The sequence below is a fragment of the Psittacula echo genome, assembly GCF_963264785.1.
Source record: "Psittacula echo genome assembly, chromosome: 4".
In the NCBI taxonomy this organism is placed as follows: Eukaryota; Metazoa; Chordata; class Aves; order Psittaciformes; family Psittacidae; genus Psittacula; species Psittacula echo.
In genome coordinates this window covers 36,474,810-36,496,598 of record NC_137738.1, presented here as the reverse complement: position 1 = coordinate 36,496,598, position 21,789 = coordinate 36,474,810, and the positions used below count along the sequence as shown (strand labels likewise).

Here is a 21,789-nt window from a genome sequence, read left to right as displayed (position 1 = left end):
AGCTGAATTATTATAAAAATAATTATTATTGAATATTTCAGCATACATACTGTACTTTATCCATTTAACACACACTAAAAGAAGCCCAGACTGCAGTACCAAGATCAACTCTATTTTAATCTGAAAGATGAAGACAATTCAAGGTAAAGAGAATTCAATTAACAAAGGCAAACATAGATGTAAAAATATGCAGACTTCTTTTTTGCTTTGTATCACCATAATAAATAATCTTCTTGGAACATATAGTTAAATTTTAGTGTTTACAGAGTATATTGCTAGTAGAGAACATAAACGCACAAGCTCTTGGAAACTTATGCCCTCAGGTTGGTTTCCCACTTGTTTTGTGCTTGGGTCCTGTTTCTCTTCATTACTTCCATAGGTGCCTGGGACAACTTGCAGAGATACACACATGCCCATGCAGAGGAAATGTTTGCCAAGGCTGGCTTCATGGACGCTAAAGCAAGCAAAGCCAGTTCATAAGCTTCAAAAGAGGAAGGCTTCCTTCTACACACAAGCAACAGAGCCAAGAGCGTGTGGAAGTTCTGCAGTCCTGTTCGTCCTGCCAGGAGCTGCATCCTGTCTCTGGCAACGATGCTGCCATCACACTTCTACCCATAACCAAGTTTACTTAAAACTCTGCAGGTCCCATCATACACATGCACAACAGGTCTCTGCTCAAGCCTCTGAGGCTATCGAACCAACTAGGTAGCTAAAGTTGGGTGAGATGAATTCCACTCTGATGTTTCACAGCTGAAATAAGAGTAGCAGTCTGAATAGACACTGCAGACTTGGTTGGTTCTGTTTTGTTTCATTTCAAATTACAATATTAATTAGATTTTTTTTAAAGTTTTAGATTTTTTTCAAAAAAGGCATTTTCCAGTTTAGGAAATCTTAGATCCAATTCACACATCTCTATAGGAATTCCAGCATTCTTACAGTGTCATCCGAGGATTAAAACTGATTTTTCATGTCCTGTAAATTGTGCAAACTAAGAGAATCTCACTGTAAACAGAAATCAGGTTTACAGTCTATACTATCTCAAACTTTGTGTATGTATGCATACAGATGTATATGCATTAAATGAGAGATGTATATGCATTAAATGAGAGAAGATCAGGATGTGTTCTATTAAAATCTGAAGGATTCACACTTTTATTTTACTGGCAGGATGTAAATCTATGCTGAGTGAAGCAAACATACGTGACAAAGGCCTGTCAAGTCAGTCTCTAGAAGTGGATAATCTTGAGTCAATGCTGGAACTCCTTTCTTTATTCTCCTTCCATGCCCTTGCTTATGTCTTAGATGAATGCTCATAATCCCATTCTCTGACAAGTTCTTCCCAAGAAAGAAATGTTTTGATTTTAGCCGTATGACTCACGCCTGCCATGCCCTGTCCAGGCCAGAAAGAAATACAGGAGCTGATCTATAGTCCATTGACTTCAAAAGACCTCGATCCAGGGGCATAAATTACATGTTTCTACATGACAATTAAAACATTAACTTGTTAGGGCAGACTTTAACTCAGTGAAACTGCCTTACAGTGAACAAGTTTTTCTTCCTCTATAAGAAAGACATAAAAATACCAAAAAAAAAAAAAAAAAAAAAAAAAAAAGGGAAAGATTCAGACTTCTTTTATTCCCAGTGTTCGTGGATATGAAATATAGTGATGAGCTCCCAAGTAACACACTATCAAAGTAAAATTAAGCGTTGTGATTATGTCCCTAGCCTGTTGGCAACAAGCCATATAAATTATAAAAGAGACCCAGGTATAAGAAATCAAATCATTAAATAAGCAGGGCTCACAGTAAAATACTGCTATTAAGATAATGTACTTAAATGAGCTACATTGACTCATTCTGTTGCATCCCTGCACTTTAATGTAGCTAGCCACTTCTGCATACATATTAGTTCACCAGTTCCAAAAAGAAAAATGACCTTTAAGAAATAGCCATTGTCCTCTCATTGCCACTTCCTTTCCTCTCATTTTCTTAATTCTGCCTGATCACTCTCTCATTTTTGGTACCTCATGCCTTTATCCTTTTGTTTCCTCAGACTTTTAATGTCATTCCTAGCTGAGATAGTTGAATACTCCACTTCTTTGCAATTGGACATTTTTGTAGTAAGCCTGGACTTCTTTTTACCTCAAGCTTCTTGCTCTGCACTGATACCAGGCACATCCATATTTTCAGGACTCTACAGTCATGCCATACAAAATATTAATTCAAAGTTGGTAAAAGAAGTCCATGGCCCTGGACTTGATTGTGTGCTAATAGTATGTTTTAATCAAAGGGCTAGCTTCTTAGCTGGGAGTTCGAATCAGTCAATGAAATACATGACCAACATCTTTGTACTCACTTTTTATTCAAATGAAAAAGGAAATAAAGTTTAACATTTTGACCACTGCATTTATTGTGGGGTTTGGTTTTTTTTTCAAAACTGAATTGTGCAAATCCCTACATGGCATGTTGGATATGGACAGTACACATTTCATTTCAGAATAGACAGTGTGTAAAGCATGCAAAACAGCAAGATTGTTCAGCCTTGGAAATGCTAGTAAGCTTTATTTACTGTGTTAACATTGTAAAATGAAAGATGTCTTTCTGCCCCACAGTGTTTTAGCTGTGAATGTATTTTCAGAAATACACCCATATTCTACTTGGAGAATGACGGTAGAGAAAAACCCTGAGAAGTCCTGCCTCCCCTTGCCATGTTCAAAGTACTGCTGTTAAGCACAACACTTAATCAGAACCACTGCAATGACGGTCATGGTTAGAACTGAAACTCCATCCTTAGCTAATCTTCCAATGGTAACAAAGTTTGTACTGAATATGTAGGCAGGTTTTGTGTGGTGTGTTAGAAATACACAAACACAAATATTGCATAAAGCTGGATGTTTTGTGTTAGAATTTAGCTAGAGAGAAAGCAAGACCCCTACAGAAGGAACCCTGTTAAAATTAGGAAGGAACCCTGAGAAAACACTGAAGAGCTGCAGTCTTTCCTGTGCCAAAAGAACTGTTAAGAAATACTGCCTCAAAATCAAAAACTGTGCTGAATGAGCAAAGGAGTGGTCAAAGAAAAAACAGCTGATGCAGGGGACATCCTCCAACCCTGCTGACACATGCACACTCACACACACATATACAGGCTGCTCTCTCTTGCAAGAGTTGTTGATTCCTAACTATAAATGTCAAGCAAAGTTCCTAATGGAACTTGTCTGCTCTCCACACGATAGACTGTGTAAGTTCAGAAAGGTGTAATTTACCCCTCTTTGTACTACAATGAGCAAGTTTGTCCATTAAAACAATTACTCTTTTTACTTAGTGAATTTAAAAACTTCAATGTGATTTTGGTATGATTGCATGTGCAAGAAAGCAAAAACCAACAAACTTGGCCAACTTCTGAACCCTGTGACCCTGAAACCACTGGGAATTTCGTTTAAGCAAGGGGTTCAGAATTTTGCCCTGAAGAAAACAAGCTTTAGCAGCAACACAGGCTGGCCTCAGCACCACTAGTCAAACCAGTGATCTCCCATGCAGGTTCTGTTCCACTCCAGGCTACAGTTCCAGCACCACTCAAATCTACACTGAGGGCGAGGACATTTCATGTGCATACAGCCACCTGCAAAACAGCAACAGAATTAGACATGTTAATCGAGAATTATCAGTGTGAAAATCAACTTTCTTAGGTGCTCATTTATTAACCAAGTAGAATGTTTAATAAAAGAGAAGTACAAACCTGAAGAATATTTTTCCTAAGCTTTCTAAAACTTGCTACTCCATTTCATATTGGGGTGTAAAGTGTTGGTCTCACTTAAGGGACTGCAGGAGTAGGAGGAAATTAGAAATGACTGTGCTAGGGTCAGCGAAAAGAGATGACAATCTGTGGCCTCTGAAAGCAGACATGGAGGTGTCTCCTCAAGGATACTCTACCCTAGTCCGGCTGTGAGCCAGAAGATGAACAAAATTCAATTCTTTTTTGAAATTGGATTCAACAACTTAGGTATTTGCAGAGAGTAAATCGGCAGATACAGACTTTGGTGGCTGACTTCTGATTATATCAAAATGACAGTAGTAATTTAAGTTGATTTGACCATCTTAGTATCTGAAGCAGTCTTTTGATCGTGTGTTTCCTGTGCGTTGAATTTCTTGCTTGCCCATACTGTCAGAGCAGCTTTAATCTCTCTGCTCACAACCTTGATCAAATGTTTACCTTGTAATATATAAAACATTAACGTTGTCAAAGGTCATTCCAGAAATACACTTCAAATGGAAAGTATGTTGCTTACCACACAATGTCTTGTCTAATTCAAACTGAAAGAAAAGCATACAGTATGAAGAAATGCTGAAATGTCATCTTGGTTTGACTCCAGATGGTGATAGGAGGTATAGGGAGTGCTTGTTCCCTACTGTATGACCTGCTACCCTTATACCACCATTATTATAAATGCCAATCCAGAATGATTCTCAGAAGGTAAAAACAGCAGGAGACACAAGAACTGGTTTGTTAAAATAGGCCTGCCTGCTTCATTTTACAGAAAGAGAAAACTAGCTGTGATGACAAGGTCTATTTAACTATTTTATATGTTTTTGTAAGAGATGCAATTCACCAGACATTTTAATCTTATTTAAATGTAAGTGTAAAAATGGACAGCCTCCATGTCATGCTTTACTTAAGGTTTACGTCCAGTCTTCTCTTACGATTTGTATTAAGCCATCACTGTGTAAAATGCATCTCAGTTCTCGCGCAGGACCTAAACCCCTGGGTACCTTGTGGTCAAACATGTGCTCTACCTGCTAAGCTACATAAATCATGTTATTCTCTGCTACATGGCAGCTGAGATCAGCAGTCAGAGTGGAGAGTGCCTCAAGCAACATGGCTACAGCTTTGTGAGTACAGCTCTGTGAGTACAGCTCTGTGAGTACAGCTCTGAGAGACATGGATGGGTGTTTAAACTCACTCAGAGTGGGAATGGGGCTGTGGGAAAGTGTTTCACTCTTTCACTTTGGCTACTACAGAAATGTTAATTGGCGTACTGAAGTATTCTACAATGCCTATAGCTATACAGGCTATTATAGAAAAGTTATTGACATAGAGAAATATAGGCTATTACAGAAAAGTTATTGGCATCGTCACTGTCCCTTATAAAAGATAGTGTTCACAGAAGCATTTGGGGAGTGAAGATGCAATTACTCTCTTGTGTGGACTCAGTGTACTCCTCCCAAATGAGGACTGCTGGCAGACAGTGTACAGTTGTCAGCCTCTTGCCACCAGCTGTACTTAGGCAGAACTGAGGTGATCCTTTCAGCTTACAAATGTCAGCTTAGAAGGTGGCACGTGCAGTACCCATGACCAGAGAAGAAAGCAAGCACTGCACTTTTTAAGCTTCACGCCTTAATTCGCAAGATCACAGAATCACTGAAGTGGGAAAGGTAACTTCAGAGATCATGCAGTCCAAACCCCACTGCTCAAAGCAGAGACAACAAAAGTGGGGTTATCAGGGTTGCATGCAGTGAGTTTTAAATATCATAGAATGGAGACACTTTCTGGGCTATCTGTTCCAGCCTTCAATCACCCACACGGTAAAAGCATTTTCTTATGTTTAAGTGAAATTTCCTGTGTTTCAGTTTGTGCCCATTGCCTTCTGTCCTTTTAGTGGGCACCACTGAGGAAAGTTTGGCTCTGTCTTCTTTGCTCCCCACATCAGGTATTTCTGCAGTCCTTTTTTCGACTTTGTAACCTTTCATTGGACTCACTCCAGTCTGTGTACAGGGAAGCCCAGAACTGGATCCACCACTGTAGATGTGTCTCCCTGACCTGCTGCTGGTCATGCTTTTCCTGCATGGTGCTGCTGGCCACCTTTGCTGCAAAGGCATGTTGCTGTCTCATGTCCAACATGCAGTCCACTAGGACACTCAGGTGCTTTCCATCCCTTTGGCCCTTAACCTGGACTGGTACATTTCCCTTTATTGAACTTCATGAAGTTTCTCTCAGCCCATTTCCCAGTCTGTCAAGGTCACTCTAAATGGCAGCACAATCGACTGATTCCATTGTGTAGAAACTGTTGTGGCTTTGACATTTTGCATTGAGTCATTGTTCTGACATGGATCAGGGTATAAGCAAGCAAAGGTCTTTTCCTGCTCATTATCCATTTTCAATAAATATTTTCTTTCGAAGATAAAAAGTATAATGACCTTTATTTCCTTTTTGATACATTGGGGATTTTACAAGCAACTTCCCTAAACATTAGTGGGAGTTGTGTAAATGGTGTCAAATAGGGATATCCTGTTCGTGACAAGTGACAACCTCCTGAAATTTAACAGTAAAGATTTTGTAGTAGAGTCTAAGGGAAAGTAAAGTACTGCCTCAAGTCTGCCCATAAGTCTTTTCATTTGGCTGCACACAAACTGTTAAGTATGAAAACTCAGGATTATTATTTGTCTGTTTCTAATCCAGTTTAGCTTCTGTTTTCCAGCCTGTTTTACAAGTCTGTAAATAATTTTTTTGACCTACCCCTCTGTTACCTCTCCTCTGCTGCCTACCTTGCTCTCTACACTTTGCCAAATCTTGTCTCACCTTCCCACTCCTGAATTCATGCTTTCTTTCCTTCTGCTTCTTGTGCTTGAAGAAATCTCCCACTTTCCATCTGCCAACTGCCTTCTCTTGTTTCGTCAAACCCTAGATTTCAGGATTTTGTCCTATTTCTTCCTCAGTAATATTACTGTGGTATCACTATTTGAAATGTTCTCTCCTTGCAGTTTACAGTGTCTTACTTGGTGTTTTCAGCATGCCATTTGAGTAAATGCCACAAAACTGAGAAGCATCCTCATACTTAATACTTCTATTATATATAAGCAATAATTTGAGTATATTTTAATTAGCATAAATACAATTAAATTTTGGAACAGTATGAACCTTTAGGGTTCCTCTTCCCCATTTTAACCACCCAAGTGCCAGTAGATTACTTATGTTCCTACACGGTAAGTATTGACTAGTGTAACCAGTTTGTCAGAGTTCATGTTTCTTCCTCTAACTTGCTCTTCTACTATGGGCATATCACTGGGTTGAGATTAATCTCATCTAAATTCAGCTATATACTGTGTAGAGTTCCACAGCAGGACTAATTCTCACACCCCACTTTTAGGTGCAATTCTTATGGCCTACACTAGACATGCGTTCTGTTTCATTGTGAGATGAGTTTTACTCTACAAATGTCTATTTTTTACAGTGACAATGAAAAATTTAGACAACTAGCTGAATATTCAGTCATATGAATGCTACATCCAGTGTCTCTCTATGCCTCATTTTCCTTAGCTATAAAACAGCAGGACATTTTGTGAGGCTTAATTAGTGGCTTTAGAACTAAGTGATTCAGATTTAGTGATTTCAAGATAATTTAGTTAAAGTGACAGGCATTCTCTTGGAAAAATAGTGTGCATGTGTACATATGAACATTCATACATTGATATTATAAAAAGAATTTTAAAAGATAGTTAAGTATGAAATATCTAATAAATTTACCATTTTTCTCTACTGGAATATTGCAGTTGGGGCATGGCTTAGTTGTCTTCTTGATTGTTTCTCTAGATGCCTCTTCCCATCGAGCTTGCATGGCTGCATGTTCATCAACTACATATCCCTGCAAAGAGAGAAAAAAACCACCTGTGGGCACAACACTGAAAGGCTGTGCTGGGACACGATATCTACATTGAAGCAATAACTATTTATCCACAAGAAACAGACGGGAGTGATTGCAAGGCCAGGTAGGTTGGACTTTTTGAGAGATGCAGAACTTTGCTTCAAAATGCAAACTTCTTTTCTCCCAGTGTATTGGGTTAGATCCCGGGCTGCAGGATGGTGGGAGGAGATGCAGCAGGTGGAGCATGTGTCATCCCAGGGGTCCTTCCTGCATCCAGCTGCAGCACAGGCTGCTTCCTCCACCCTGCTCCCTGCCCTGAGTGGCAGGCAAGGTTTGCAGGAGGACCCAGAAGGCATCAAGCAATGCTGCAGATGCACAAAGACAGGTAAAGCAGAAGGCAAAGAGAACCAGGAGTCAGATGAACCCAGCTGAGGCGTGACATGTTAAACACCATAGGTTTGATTCTGTTTCAGGAATTAAAGCCCTACTTGCAAGGAAGACCAAAACACCAAGGCAATGAAACACTTGGTAACACAAAATGGTGGGGTCCCTGGAAGGAAACTGTTTTTCATAATAAAGCATAATCCTTTGTTCCAGAGATCTAAATGTCATTCAAACATAAATCCAGGCCTTAAGAGGCACAAAGAAGAAACACAAAAAATTTGGAGAAAAGGTAAAAACACCCAACCCTAGTGAACAATGAAAGCAAGTAGCTCCCCAGGTAGAACGACACAGATGAAAAAAGTCATCATGAAGAGTGTTTTAAAAGGGACTCCTGTGTTTGTCCTATTTATGACTGGGACAAAATTACGTAATCTACACAAGTGTCCTACTTGGCAATTTCCTACCCAAAATGATAGTACAAGGACAAAGGAAATGGCAGTGCCTTGGGTCATTTATTTCACACAAGGTTGGCAACTATGTGAATAGTAGCTGTAAACAGTGTATGTAGGTTCCAGCCTTGAAGTTCTGCTCTCTTCATTCATGATGTGGTTTGTTTTTTTTCAAGCATGTGGGAAAATAATGAACTTAAACTAAATTACATCATTTGGAAAAATTCTCATAACTTGTTTGTGTATATCTTCAACATACTTGTAGGCTGTGATGTGGATACACTTTAAATATTTATTTACATGGATTTTTAAAATATATTTATTTCTATCAAGACAGAAAAATAAAACTGGCCCAGCTTTGAAACGTGCAGCACAACCATTACTCCTTGATTCCTGCTCAGCTAGTACAGGTTGTACTCAGATAAAACCTGTGAGTTGTTGCAGTGTCAGTGAGTAAGAGCTAGATTTTATTTCTTAGCTGAAGTCACCTGAGTAGTTAAAATGGAATAACAAAGAGCAATATCTGCAGAAACTCATTTCCAGCTCATCTGGTGGCCATTGCAAGATGCATTAAAAAAACCCAACCCAAACCAAACCAAACCAAACCAAGAAACCAAACCCACAAAAACTAAAACCCCAAGAGTTTTTAATCAAAAAAGCTCAACAATGGTATTATTTTTTTTTATTTTACTACCAACATCCATCTCCTCAGACCTTGAATCCCTTTTGTTGCTCCTCACTTAATATTCTCCAACTTGCTGTTATTTTTGATGTCGAGGTGACAAAAGTGAACAAAGTGGCATGGTTTAGTGTGGGGTGTCCCTGCCCATGGCAGAGGGGTTGGAACTAGATGATCTTAAGGTCCTTTCCAACCCTAACTATTCTATGATTCTATGATCTGTATCCTTAGAAGTGACTTTTACTTTTGTCTTTCTGCATCTGGAGAGGGAACTCGACTCTGCACCCTGCTGGATTATTCAGCAGTTTGGCAAAAGGATGACCTCTATACAACATCGCATTAGTAAGTTCTGGGAAACAGAAAAAGCAGCTCAGGCTAATAGCAAAGAACATTATCTAGTATTGATCTTGCAACACCTTGATCTTAAAGGATGACTTTCGTAAGCAATCTGAGCTAACTCCGAGAGTCCTGAACACAGTATGGGGAGAGCAGAGAACACCTGACCTGGGCCTCAGTTTGCCCAGTGACAGAATGAAGATGACATTAATTTAATCTCATCGTAATGGGAGTTAATTACTTAACATCCGTACAGATGGTTCAAGAAGAAAATCACTATAGCAGTGATAAAACTTTACTGTTCTTTTCAGAATAATAGCTATATGAGACCAGAGCTATTTTTAGGTTCTGTAGTCAACCCAAAAGAGGTTCACAGTGGCTCTATTTCTCCCAAATAGTCCAAATCCAAACTGTGTGGTTCAGCACTTGGAAACACACTTTTTCTCCATCTTCTTGTCTTTGTTGTGCCCTAATAGCAAATAAGAGTGAGGCAAAATTTCACATGCCAAATTGCTAATTTGATTTGTATAAAGATACTTGATTTTAGTTCTGAAAACAAATGCAAACTTAGGAAAGCTTAGGAAGAACTAAAATAAACAACTTCAAAGCACTCGTATGCAATTCACCAAGAAAGAACAAATTGCTGAAAGAGCAGTCAATTATTATATCAATATTTTCTATTGCAAAAATTCTAGCATGAACTAGATGCAGCAGCATGATGTTTTCAGCCCATTAGAGCTGAAACGTTCCCCCTAAGCCCAAAGCTGCTGAATGCTAAGTTAAAAACTTCCTGCTACAGGAAGCAAATGCAGAGTAGTACAGTGATGGAGTCCTGATTCAGTAAAAAAATCACACCATACTGATGTATGAGACTCCAGTGTTCATGTGCTTTATTTAGCTCTCCATATAAAATCATGGCAAGCACACATGCATCTATCTGCATTTTTTCCTCAAACAATAAAGGAAAGGTGTATGGCTGTTCTCCATTACCAGTATCTATTTAAATCACATTCTTTCATCCTAAGATAGCAAATCTAGTCTCTTCCTTGACAATGGCCTAGGTAATAGAGCAGGTTTATCGAGCAGAGGTGGCTCTCAGTTTATTTGGCCTCCTGGTCTTGGGTAAGAAGTTCAGAGATGCACATGTCTGTTTGCCAAGGAGAGAAGACTTTAATCACCTGTGATACTGACCCCACACAACATGTCCCTCAATTATTACAAAACGTTTGCCCTAGTAGTGAAAAGCTACTAGATTCCATCCATGCCACTTTATGAATTTTTTTTTTTTAATGCTTAACTATGCTGCACATTATGACCAGGAATGAATACCCCAAAATAACAGCAAGCTACAGTAAAAGCTGTTGCAAGCGTTATTCAACATCCCCTCTGCAATATTCCTTGAGTGAGACAGTGGAAAAAGTCTGTCTTGCTATCTCTAGGTCACACTGAAGTGCATAAAGTTACTTCTATTCTGTTTCTATGCTTAGTCCTTTGGAAAAGTTAACAGGGATAAAGAGACCACAGAGACTGCTGAGCACCATGCAGCAATACAAGAACATGTACATGAAAAGCTTTTTATGGAGTTAATCAATACCAGCCAGTACTGGTGTTGTGGTTTAAGCCCAGGCCGTAAATCAGAACCACGAAGTCCACTTCCCCCCCACCCTTCTTCCCTCCGCTCCTGGAGGGATGGGGAGGAGAATCGAAAGAATGCAACTCCCACGGGTTGAGATAAGAACAGTTTAATAACTAAGGTATAACACAAACCACTGCTGCTACCACCAATAATAATAATGATAAAGGAAATAACAAGGGAAGAGAATACAACCGCTCACCGACCGGTACCTCGCCCCCACCCAGCAGCATTCCAGCCCTTCCGGGGACTCTCAGTTCTACATCCTGGGCATGACGTGCTATGGTATGGAATACCTCTTTGGCTAGTTTGGGTCAGGTGTCCTGTCTCTGCTTCATCCCGGCTTCTCCTCCTCCCTGGCAGAGCATGAGACTCACAAAGTTCTTGGTCAGGTAAACATTCTGACCAGCAACCAAAAACATCAGCTTTATTAGTATTAATCCCAGGCCGAAAGTCAAAACCACAGCGCTGCACCAGCTACTAAGAAGGAGAAAAAATAACTGCTACTGCTGAACCCAGGACAACTGGAAAGAGTCTTACAGAGACAGAAAGCATCTTGAAATAGAAATAAAGTGTCCTTAAAGCATCATCTTATTCAGGTAATAGGGGACACAACAGCTTGTCAGTAGATCTACATAAAGTAAACCAAGTATGTGTTCAGAGTCAGCTACTAAGTAGAATCATAGAATCATAGAATAGTTAGGGTTGGAAAGGACCTTAAGATCATCTAGTTCCAACCCCCCTGCCATGGGCAGGGATACCCCACACTAAACCACGTCACCCAAGGCTCTGTCCAACCTGGCCTTGAACACCGCCAAGGATGGAGCATTCACAACTTCCCTGGGCAACCTATTCCAGTGCCTCACCACCCTTGCAGTAGTACCATTCAGATAAAAAACATAATAGAAAAACTTCTGTTCTGGAAGTATTAGACACGAGGATGATCAGGGGACTGGAGCACCTCCCATATGAAGACAGGCTGAGAAAGTTGGGGCTGTTTAGCCTGGAGAAGAGAAGGCTGCATGGAGACCTCATAGCAGCCTTCCAGTATCTGAAGGGGGCCTACAAGGATGCTGGGGATGGACTGTTCATCAGGAACTGTAGTGACAGGACAAGAGGTAACGGGTTAAAACTGAAACAGGGGAAGTTTAGATTGGATATAAGGAAGAAATTCTTTACTGTGAGGGTGGTGAGGCACTGGAATGGGCTGCCCAGGGAAGTTGTGAATGCTCCATCCCTGGCGGTGTTCAAGGCCAGGTTGGATGAGGCCTTGGGTGGCATGGTTTAGTGTGGGGTGTCCCTGCCCATGGCAGGGGGGGTTGGAACTAGATGATCTTAAGGTCCTTTCCAACCCTAACTATTCTATGATTCTATAATGTTTAAATCCAATATCTACTGCACAATATAATGCGTTATGTAAACCCACCTTTTTATGATCATGTGTATTTTACCTAGCATAGAAAATATCTGAAAACTGAAGACCCTTGATTCAGAATAGAACATGAAGCTGTTAACATTATGCTGTGTTTAGCTTTAGTACATGTAATTTCTGGACTTCTGCTGCTTTGCTCTTGGTGCTTAATTCCTTTCTGATAAGCAAAACTAGTCATGCATAATTTCAAAAATGCATCCTAGTGCAGCTTCCTTTACATCAGAAATACCTATTCTTTTGATCAGAAATGCTCAGGTTTAAGTTAATTCTCTTTGGAAAAGTAAGATTAAAAAAAAGGAAAAAAAGAAATGTGTAAAATGATGACTTTATGTGAAATACAGAATTTTAGAAAGGCTCAAAACAGAGCGTATTACTCATTTTCTAGCATGGATGTGAGAATCACTATGGATATTTGAAAGTGTTTGAAAGGAAAACAAAGAATAATTCATTGTACACAAAGCAATGTTCAGCCCACCATAACATTTAGATTATCACAGCCCACTAATTATTTTGGGCTAGAGCTTTAAGCAAAAGCAGCTTCATCTGTTGAAGCCTAATCTATGAGGGATGGTGACAGTCAGACTTGAATTTCTTTTGTTTTCTCAGCTTCTACTGGGCTGTTTTGTGAACATGTTCACATGAATTAATCTCCTATTGTGTTTAGTGGTGTCTTTTACTTCAGTTGTGGGGGGTAAAAATAGCAGATGTCTAGGGCACTTGATAAACTGGAGGGACTTTGAATTAAATGAAGTTGTATAGGAGTCAAAATCTCACAGAGGTGTACATAGCTATGGGACTAATGTTCTAGTCTAGAGAAAGCTTTGGGCTAATTAAAACACTTAAATATGGCTATAGATAAGGAACAGGAATGATATCTACCAATGGGAATGTTTCCCAAGAAAATAGAAGTGTCAGTGCCATAGGGATCCAGTTAAATTCACACAAAGCAGCTTTGTTTGAGCTAATTTGCCTGGTGTGCCTAGGTAATTCTGCCATTAAAAAGAAGTCACTTTGTGATGGCAGCAAGTAGCTAAAATCAAAGTGATAGACACATCGTATTGTGTCTGAGACAGATGAAAAAGACTTCCACAGAATAAAATCAGAGATCTCTGGTTTGGTGACACTGTACATCAAGATTCTCACGCTGCCTCTTGGGGCCATTCATATCACCATGAATTAAATTCAGGTAGCTGTGAATATTGAACTTACACTGCTCTACAGCAGAAAATCTAATCTAATACAAGTCATTCTTGTATAACTGTTTTCCATGAGTGGAGTAAAGATGTGCCTTCTCCCATAAGTTGCAAAAAAGCTGCAAATGACTGTCAGCTTAACCTCATAAACAAAAGCAGACTGTCAAGTCTTTTTACTTTATTGCTGCAGAAAACAGGAAAGCTAAAATTCTCTCTCTATAGTTCCCATCTCTTTCTCATTAGACAGAAAGTTAAGACCTATTCTCAGATTTCCTCTGGTGCATCTTTATTTATAACAGAGGGATTAATTTTACAGGACATTTCCTGGTTATAGTTATTTTTCTTGCTCCTTTAATTAGGCATCTGTGGGTTGAAATGTCCTGTCCTTGACATTGTGAATATACTAGCTACTAAATGCCCAAGCTTTTCTTTTACAACAGCTTAAGACACTTTAGAAATCAAGCTAGGTGAGCCATTATTTTTTTACAGCCATGTTTCATTTAACTTTTTGAATTTATCTGATGGAAAAAAAATCAATGGTCTAATAATAGATGTTCCATATTTCATACTGTGACTGAGGACTCATTGAAAGATGCTGTATATGATGAACCTCTTCAGTAGCTTTTTCTTTCACTAAAATGCAGAGAAATTATTAATGTTTTTCGTGGTCAGCATTAACTATTTATCATTTTGATTAATTTCACCTCTGTTCTTAGTAGAGAAAGAAGTTTCCATACAAATGCTGTGTGTTTCTCATTTTAGCTTTTGCCTGTAGTACACCATTTCCAATACCTCACCATCTGTTTTCCATATTCTAAAAGCAGTAAGGAAAGTTTGCTGAAATAATGAAGGAACAATTCTTAAAGTGATATTTGCAATATTTAGAGCATACATACAAAACACTGACAGCCATGAACTGATTCAGAAGGTCATGTAACTGTGGAGTCCAATATAATACATGTTTTCCCTAACAACTCACTTTTCACTGAAGGTTCAAGCCAAAAAGGAGCTTGCTGCTTTCTTCATACAGTAAATCGGAGGACGCATAGCAATTCCATAGTTTTGTCAGCATTATGGCTTTCTGTTACAATTTAATATACGCATTGCACAGATTTCAATTCCACAGCAATATTGTAAGAAATACACTGCACCAAGACAGATTTTACTGAAGCGTTAGCTAAATATTTCATGCCTTAGCATTACAATAATTCAGCTAAGGACATTTTGGAAGCATCTTTATTTGGGAATTCCACATTAAAATAAAATTTTGAAATATCTTGTTCTTACAGTGGGCCAGTATGTTCTGCTATATAACTACAGCAAACTGCCACCCACATAGAGACCCTGCATGCTTGCTGGAAATCTACAGGCATAAGAGATTAGACAAGATGCTGTTTAGTGGATGGATAAAGAAGCCTGGCAAGTAATGACTGTATATTTTATACCACCTACTGGCAACTTCGAGACCTGCGTACGTGAGGCAATGGGAGGGAAAGATGGGCTGGAGGCTAACCTGCAGCCCAAGTGAGCTGGGAGCTTTAGAGGAACACATTACAAAAGCACTCAGTAGCGTGCCAGGTGATGTGACAGGCTTTCCTGGATGTGTGCACACACATGGGTGTGCTTTTATGCTGCATCTGTGTAGCAAAAAGCATTTCTGGGGAGTGATCAAATAGATCTGCTTCAAAGCTGATCATTTGCCTGAAAGCTCATCACTGAGTTAGGTTTGAGCCCATAAACTATGGTTAGGGTTGCAGTCAGGGCCCCAGTGGCATGTGCTGATGAACAGGATCAGCCTGCGCTGATTCTGCTGAGGCATTGCACTACTTTTGGTTTGGTCTGATGGGTTCCCAGGCTGATAGGGGTTCTGGATATGTTTTACAGTCCAGTGGCAGAAAATCAAAGTTACTGTCTGAATCCTGCTTTAGCTATATTAGTACTGTAAGGACTTGGTCCCAAATAACAAACAGCTGAGGTCTGATTTGAAGGTGGTAAGTTTGGACATAGGTTTTGGTATTTTGGTGACCAAGGCTTCCATCTTAGGGCTACAGCTGGGAGAGGCAGCATCTCACAGGTTTGGAGTGGAGTTGAAATTTTACAGCACTAGCTATAAAATTACACCAAAGGTTTAGAACATGTAGCTTCGTGGCTTAGTAAAAATGCTGTCGCTCTTCCTTGTAAGAGGCCACAGCTTTTGTGCCAAACCAGCACGACAGAAGGATCCATCAGGCTTTCTCTGGACTTGTCTTGTCCTGCCTAGAGATTTGGTTTAGCAAGTGACAGCAGTTATCTAATTATGAGGTGACTATTGCTTATTTTGCTTTTGCTCTTGTATAATTTTTATAATTGCATGGTTTAACAATGTTACATGTATTTTTGTAACTAACAGATGGCAACTACAAATATAGGTATTATGGGCAGAATGAACTGTCTCTGACCCTACAGTAAAAAGTCATGCAGAGGAGTAAAGGCATGGGATGATAGCAGAGGCCTTGAAAGCACAGGCACAGGATAATATGAGAGGCCCTGGTGCTATGAACAACACTCCAGTGGTCAGTTACCCAAAAGCAGCCTTGAGAAATGAGTAAAAACAGTCTCAGGGATAACAAACAGAACAAAGACATAACTGACTTAGAACAAGTCAGTTCTAACTGACTTAGGCAGAACATTCCATAGATAGTAAATTTGGATACAGTGTCAACCTGCAGAACAGTGAAGGAGTGTGTTTACATATAAAAGTGACCCTGAGCAGATCATACAGTGAGAAGGAAATAAAACATTAATATCAACATTATTTTTTTCCTGGTAAAGGCCTCACTATGCCAGGCCATCCCAGACTGAATTGAGCCTAGGACCCAGAGGGGCAGTGGAGGGTTAAACATAACACCAAAGAAACGGACGTTACCAGAAAGTTTGCATATCCATTATTTTAACTATATATAAATTGAACTATAAGTCCCAGTATTATTGTAAATGGATTAAAAATATTCTTCGATTACCTTTCTAAGACTTCTATAAGACTAACAATGAATCTTTTACTTTGCATATACAATGAACCTGGTCTGAAGACCTTTAGCAGGTAATGAGATTTTCAATGTAATAAAATGGCAGAAATTCAGAAAACCTGTTCTATAACCTGTCACAAAAACCTGCTACAATTTTCAGCTGCGTCAGCAGCTAAAGTTGCATGCTTAGTGATGGATTTTGCTGGATTGCATAGTTTTCAGGGCCAGGGTTGCTAAAGCTAGCTGGAATTAAGGCTTGGACTAGCACTAGATATGGCCTGAGAGTATTTTTAAGGAGCTTAGGTTGGAGCCTGGAGCAGAAGAGACCACTGGGCAAGCTTTAAGACTTCAGCCACCATGGATGTTTAATCTAGCTTAGATTTACAGCTGTTGCTGTCCCAGGGTTAATTGCGGAGTTTGTTCAAATGAGATGAACTGTATTTACACCTGGTCCTCCAAAGACTGCCAGACTGGTTTTGTGGGATGATGAATTAGACAACAGATGTTCTTTTAGGTTCAAGCTTTTGAATGCGGGTAATTGGAGAGATTTGTGCACGGCTGTACTATAGAAATCTACCATGGTGCTTAATTTATTCTCTTTACTTAATTCACAGCAACCTCTGAAAAAGCAAACTTGCTAAAAAGCTGTTACCCTTTTATAATCACACTCAGTGGCTTGGCAGAACAAGATAATCAGCAGCTAAACCATCCTGGGGAATTTTTGCCATAGAACCATCTCTAAAACATACCTTTTTATAACCAATTTTATCTGGTTTGTGTCTTTTTTTTTTTTTTTCCCAAACATTTGTCTCTGTGCCCCACATTGTAGTCAGTTATTATATATGCACTACTTTTATATTAGTGTCATTGCTATTATGGTTTACCTTGCAGATGTCTTATCAACATGCTCAGCACCAAAACTGTCCTGGGAGCTACTCTGTATGTGCTCAAATCTACTGTGGTCCTTTGTTGTCCAGTTGCTGCTGAGCAAGAAGATGCATTACATATTGTGGTAAAAAGCAAACTGTCTAGAAAGGTTTTGTGCTAGGAAAGGTGGGCTAATTTTAAGCTGGGGACTTACAGAGGAAGCTGGTTTATGGCTAGATTCCCCACCAGCATAGACTGTCTCTGAGTGAGGTTAAAAGGGGCCAGGAAGCTTGGTTTTGCGGTGTACGTAGCAGGGACTATGTGGTTATTTCTAACCCTAAATCTGGATGGAGTAACCTTTAGTGTCATTGATTCCATCATGAACACTGTGCCTTTTAATCCATCAAATATGATTACTTCTCTCATCCCAAACTTCAAACAGCTCCAAGAGGCTGCAGTGATTTTAAAAGAAAGCTTCTTGGCTGGAGTTGCCACAGAAACATTTTATTTTCCCTGAAATTATGCAAGTTTCACACTAAGAAGGGTTATAATCAGCCCTGCAGCAGTACGTAAATGCTTAAGATGAACTTTCAATGGCCTCTCAGAGCTAAAAGGTGGCATTTTGATAGAAAGAGAATGTTCTGCCCACACCAATGGACCATGCAATATCTGTGCATAGACCTGAAAGAATATGATATGCTAGTATTTAGAACTAGGCTTCTCTTTGCACGGCTGCTGCTGAGTTTGCCTTTTCTGCCCCAGGCAGCAAGCATTACTCTCTAGCTTCCCACCATTATAAGGTTCAAACTCCTTGGTTTTGAATAGCCTTAAGCACCACATGTGGCACCTGCTTTATCCCTCTTGTCTCTCTTTCTTCCTCCTGCCAACTGACTCCATTTTCCCTTCCCTGCTGCCTTCCCTCCCTTCACAATTCCACCAGCTCTGCTCCCCACTCTTGACCTCAGGCTTTTTCCTTAGTCCTTCTGATGTCTGCCCAAGCTCAGGCCCCTTTCACTACCACCATTCCTGCTTCCTAGACCCTCATAATTGTCCCATGTCACTTAACAGGCTTACTCCCTTTCTTTTCCTTTTCCTCTTTCTGGAGCTTCCATGGTAACTCTGACAGGTCACAGCCACTCCATCAGCTCTTGGCCTTCATGGACACTTGAATGCTTCTGTATCAGGCTCTCTTTCTCTTTCTGAGGGATTTCCTGCTCCAAGACTTCCCAAACGAGTCACACAGGCTGCTTTGAGCAGCAACGCAGCTCTTCCCTCTCTCCAAGTTGCCATCAGCTCCTGGCTACCCAGATCCTCCACAACACCACTCCTTTTTGTCTTTTCTTCCAGCGCTTTCACACCCCTAATGCTCCACCCTATGCATCTCTATAATGCTGATTTAGGCCTTGACCTGCCCACAGTGTTTCCTCTCATACTGGGAATGTTAGAGACATGCAGGCATTAGCAGAAATGTGAAGACAACAGAAAGTTCTTTCACTACTATAGCTGCTAGAGGCTAAAGTAAAACCTGCATTTTTCTCATAGAAAGTATTTTCATGAAACCATGTATCCTGAACCAGTTTTGGAGAGGAACAGTTTGGTGGCAGAGTGTCTTGTTGACCCTGAAATCGCAGTGGCAGGAATTGTAACAATGAGATCTATTTCTAAAATAAACGATATGGAAAGAATATGGAGAGGAGACAAGCTGCAGGAGATGAAGACAACCCTGGAAGTGTGTTATTCCTACCTTGAAACAGATGATGGTCAAAGATAAAACAATCGTTCTCACTGCCTCAACAAGCAGTGCAATACCAGCAAGTTAACTCTGACACACAGGGTTATGCATCTATCAGGGGAGGGCCAAACAGAACAAAAAGGCTGCAAGCACAGATGGATAAATGTTTAAATGAATCCCAGTGGGAGATGAAGACAGTCCCACATGCCTTGCCTTCCATATATGCTCCACGAATGATTTGTATGAATCTTTATGCTTGCCTTGGTTTAGCTACATCTCAGTTTGCTCTCCTGGTTCCAGAAAGTGAGGGAAAACATTCTTTCAGTGGCACATCACCATCTTGTGGAGAAGTTTAATTAGTGCAGCTCTCAGTTGGGAAAAGAAGGCTGACCTAAATCCCTTAACTTCAGCTTATGTTGGAGTCTGAATGAATTTTGCGTACTCTGTGGTCTTGTTCATACTGGGGAACTGGCTTCCATGGTTGCAAGACTTATTCTGGTGATATCAGTTTGCTTTTCTGAAACAGCTCCTTTGAAAGCACAGGAAATTTTTCAGGATCAGCAAAGGTGTCAACATTACACTTAAACAGCAAAATCAGTTACCTTCCCTGAGTCAACGGATCTAACAGGGTGCAATTCATGTGCTGAGATCCTGGACCAAATGGATGAAGGGCTCCCACTGTCATTCATAGAATCATAGAATAGTTAGGGTCGGAAAAACCTTAAGATCATCTAGTTCCAACCCCCCCTGCCATGGGCAGGGACACCCCACACTAAACCATGCCACCCAAGGCTCTGTCCAACCTGGCCTTGAACACCGCCAAGGATGGAGCATTCACAACCTCCCTCGGCAACCCATTCCAGTGCCTCACCACCCTCACAGTAAAGAATTTCTTCCTTATATCCAATCTAAACTTCCCCTGTTTCAGTTTTAAACCGTTACCTCTTGTCCTGTCACTACAGTCCCTAGTGAAGAGTCCTTCTCCAGCATCCTTGTAGGCCCCCTTCAGATACTGGAAGGCTGCTATGAGGTCTCCACACAGCCTTCTCTTCTCTAGGCTGAACAGCCCCAACTTTCTCAGCCTGTCTTCATACAGGAGGTGCTCCAGTCCCCTGATCATCCTTGTGGCCCTCCTCTGGACTTGTTCCAAGAGTTCCATGTCCTTTTTATGTTGAGGACACCAGAACTGCACACAATACTCCAAGCTTCAGGAGAAGCTAAGGCAATATGCAAATATTTAAAATAAACCACTTCTTCCTATGGTATTCTAATTTTTCCTGGCACACTTACATCTCTGCTCTAGAGCATGGAAATCATACAAACTAATATCCACAAAGCCAACAGCATTGAACTTATTTGCAAGGTTCCATGATGGCTTTCAGTACTCCAGGCAAAACTTTAGGCATAAATAGAGCTCACTGTTCGTGTTGAGATGTATTCAAATTCTAGCTTTATTTAGTTCAGGCAAGGCACGGAGCCTTTGTCTCTTACTTTACTAGGCTTTTGGGTACTTCAAGCATCTCTCAATGTCTCTGTTGAAGTTGTTTTTACATAAACGTGAATAGGAGCAGGAAGACTGTTCAAAGTCTACTGCAAACAAAAGGAGATTGTTCTTTAGAGAGGCTAGTTAAGCTGCAAATCTCCTTGTATATATATGGCTTCAAAAAAGGGGTTTGCACAAATTCATGGAATAAAAATTTGCTCATAGCTGCTAAACATAAAATACCAAATCTATATAACAGGTCACAAAAGGCTGGAAAAGTAGATGGATTTTGGGTCTCATACAGTATACATTTCAGGGCAGCAGAGGTAGATAGCCTGACTACTAGGATACAGGCTGTTTAATTCTGCCTCAATGAGTGCTAATTGTTTTTATATATTAGAAGAGCTTCACTAAGAAAAGGTAAAGAGAAGAATCTCTACATAGCTCATAGCCTAGTGCAGTGTCTCCAAAGTATGGCAAACGAACTGTCCCATGGTAGCACACAGCAAAGATTTCCAACAGGCCTCCAGCTCCTTCCCCAGTCTCTGTGGTCAAAGAGTGAGAGACCTCAAAAGCCTGCCTCAGATAGAGCCTGCCTGCAGGCACTGACAGGAGCTGGACATGCCTTGCTGAGAGCTGGCTAGATGCAAGTCCATCAGCACCTGCCCGCAAGCCTGTATCTGCCACACTGGACTATGTGGGGTCTCAGGATTTGAGTTTCCTCTTAGCATCAAATATACCAGACATCAGTTTTCTGCTTCCTAGGAGTATATCCTGGGCATAGAATCACAGAATCATAGAATAGTTAGGGTTGGAAAGGACCTTGAGATCATCTAGTTCCAACCCCCCTGCCATGGGCAGGGACACCCCACACTAAACCATGCCACCCAAGGTCTCATCCAACCTGGCCTTAAACACCGCCAGGAATGGAGCATTCACAACTTCCCTGGGCAGCCCATT

General features: G+C 40.4%; 1 protein-coding gene across 1 annotated transcript in view; it reads right to left on the bottom strand.

The window, feature by feature from the left end:
- Positions 1–3,508: 3,508 nt before the first annotated feature.
- The window catches only part of PRKN (parkin RBR E3 ubiquitin protein ligase), a gene marked incomplete at both ends in the record, with an annotated part of 739,613 nt that continues 721,332 nt past the window's right edge, over positions 3,509–21,789 (bottom strand). Inside the window, 2 exon segments of the mRNA XM_080615879.1 lie at positions 3,509–3,618; positions 7,519–7,636. Coding sequence (XP_080472005.1) covers positions 3,509–3,618; positions 7,519–7,636 — 228 coding nt within the window.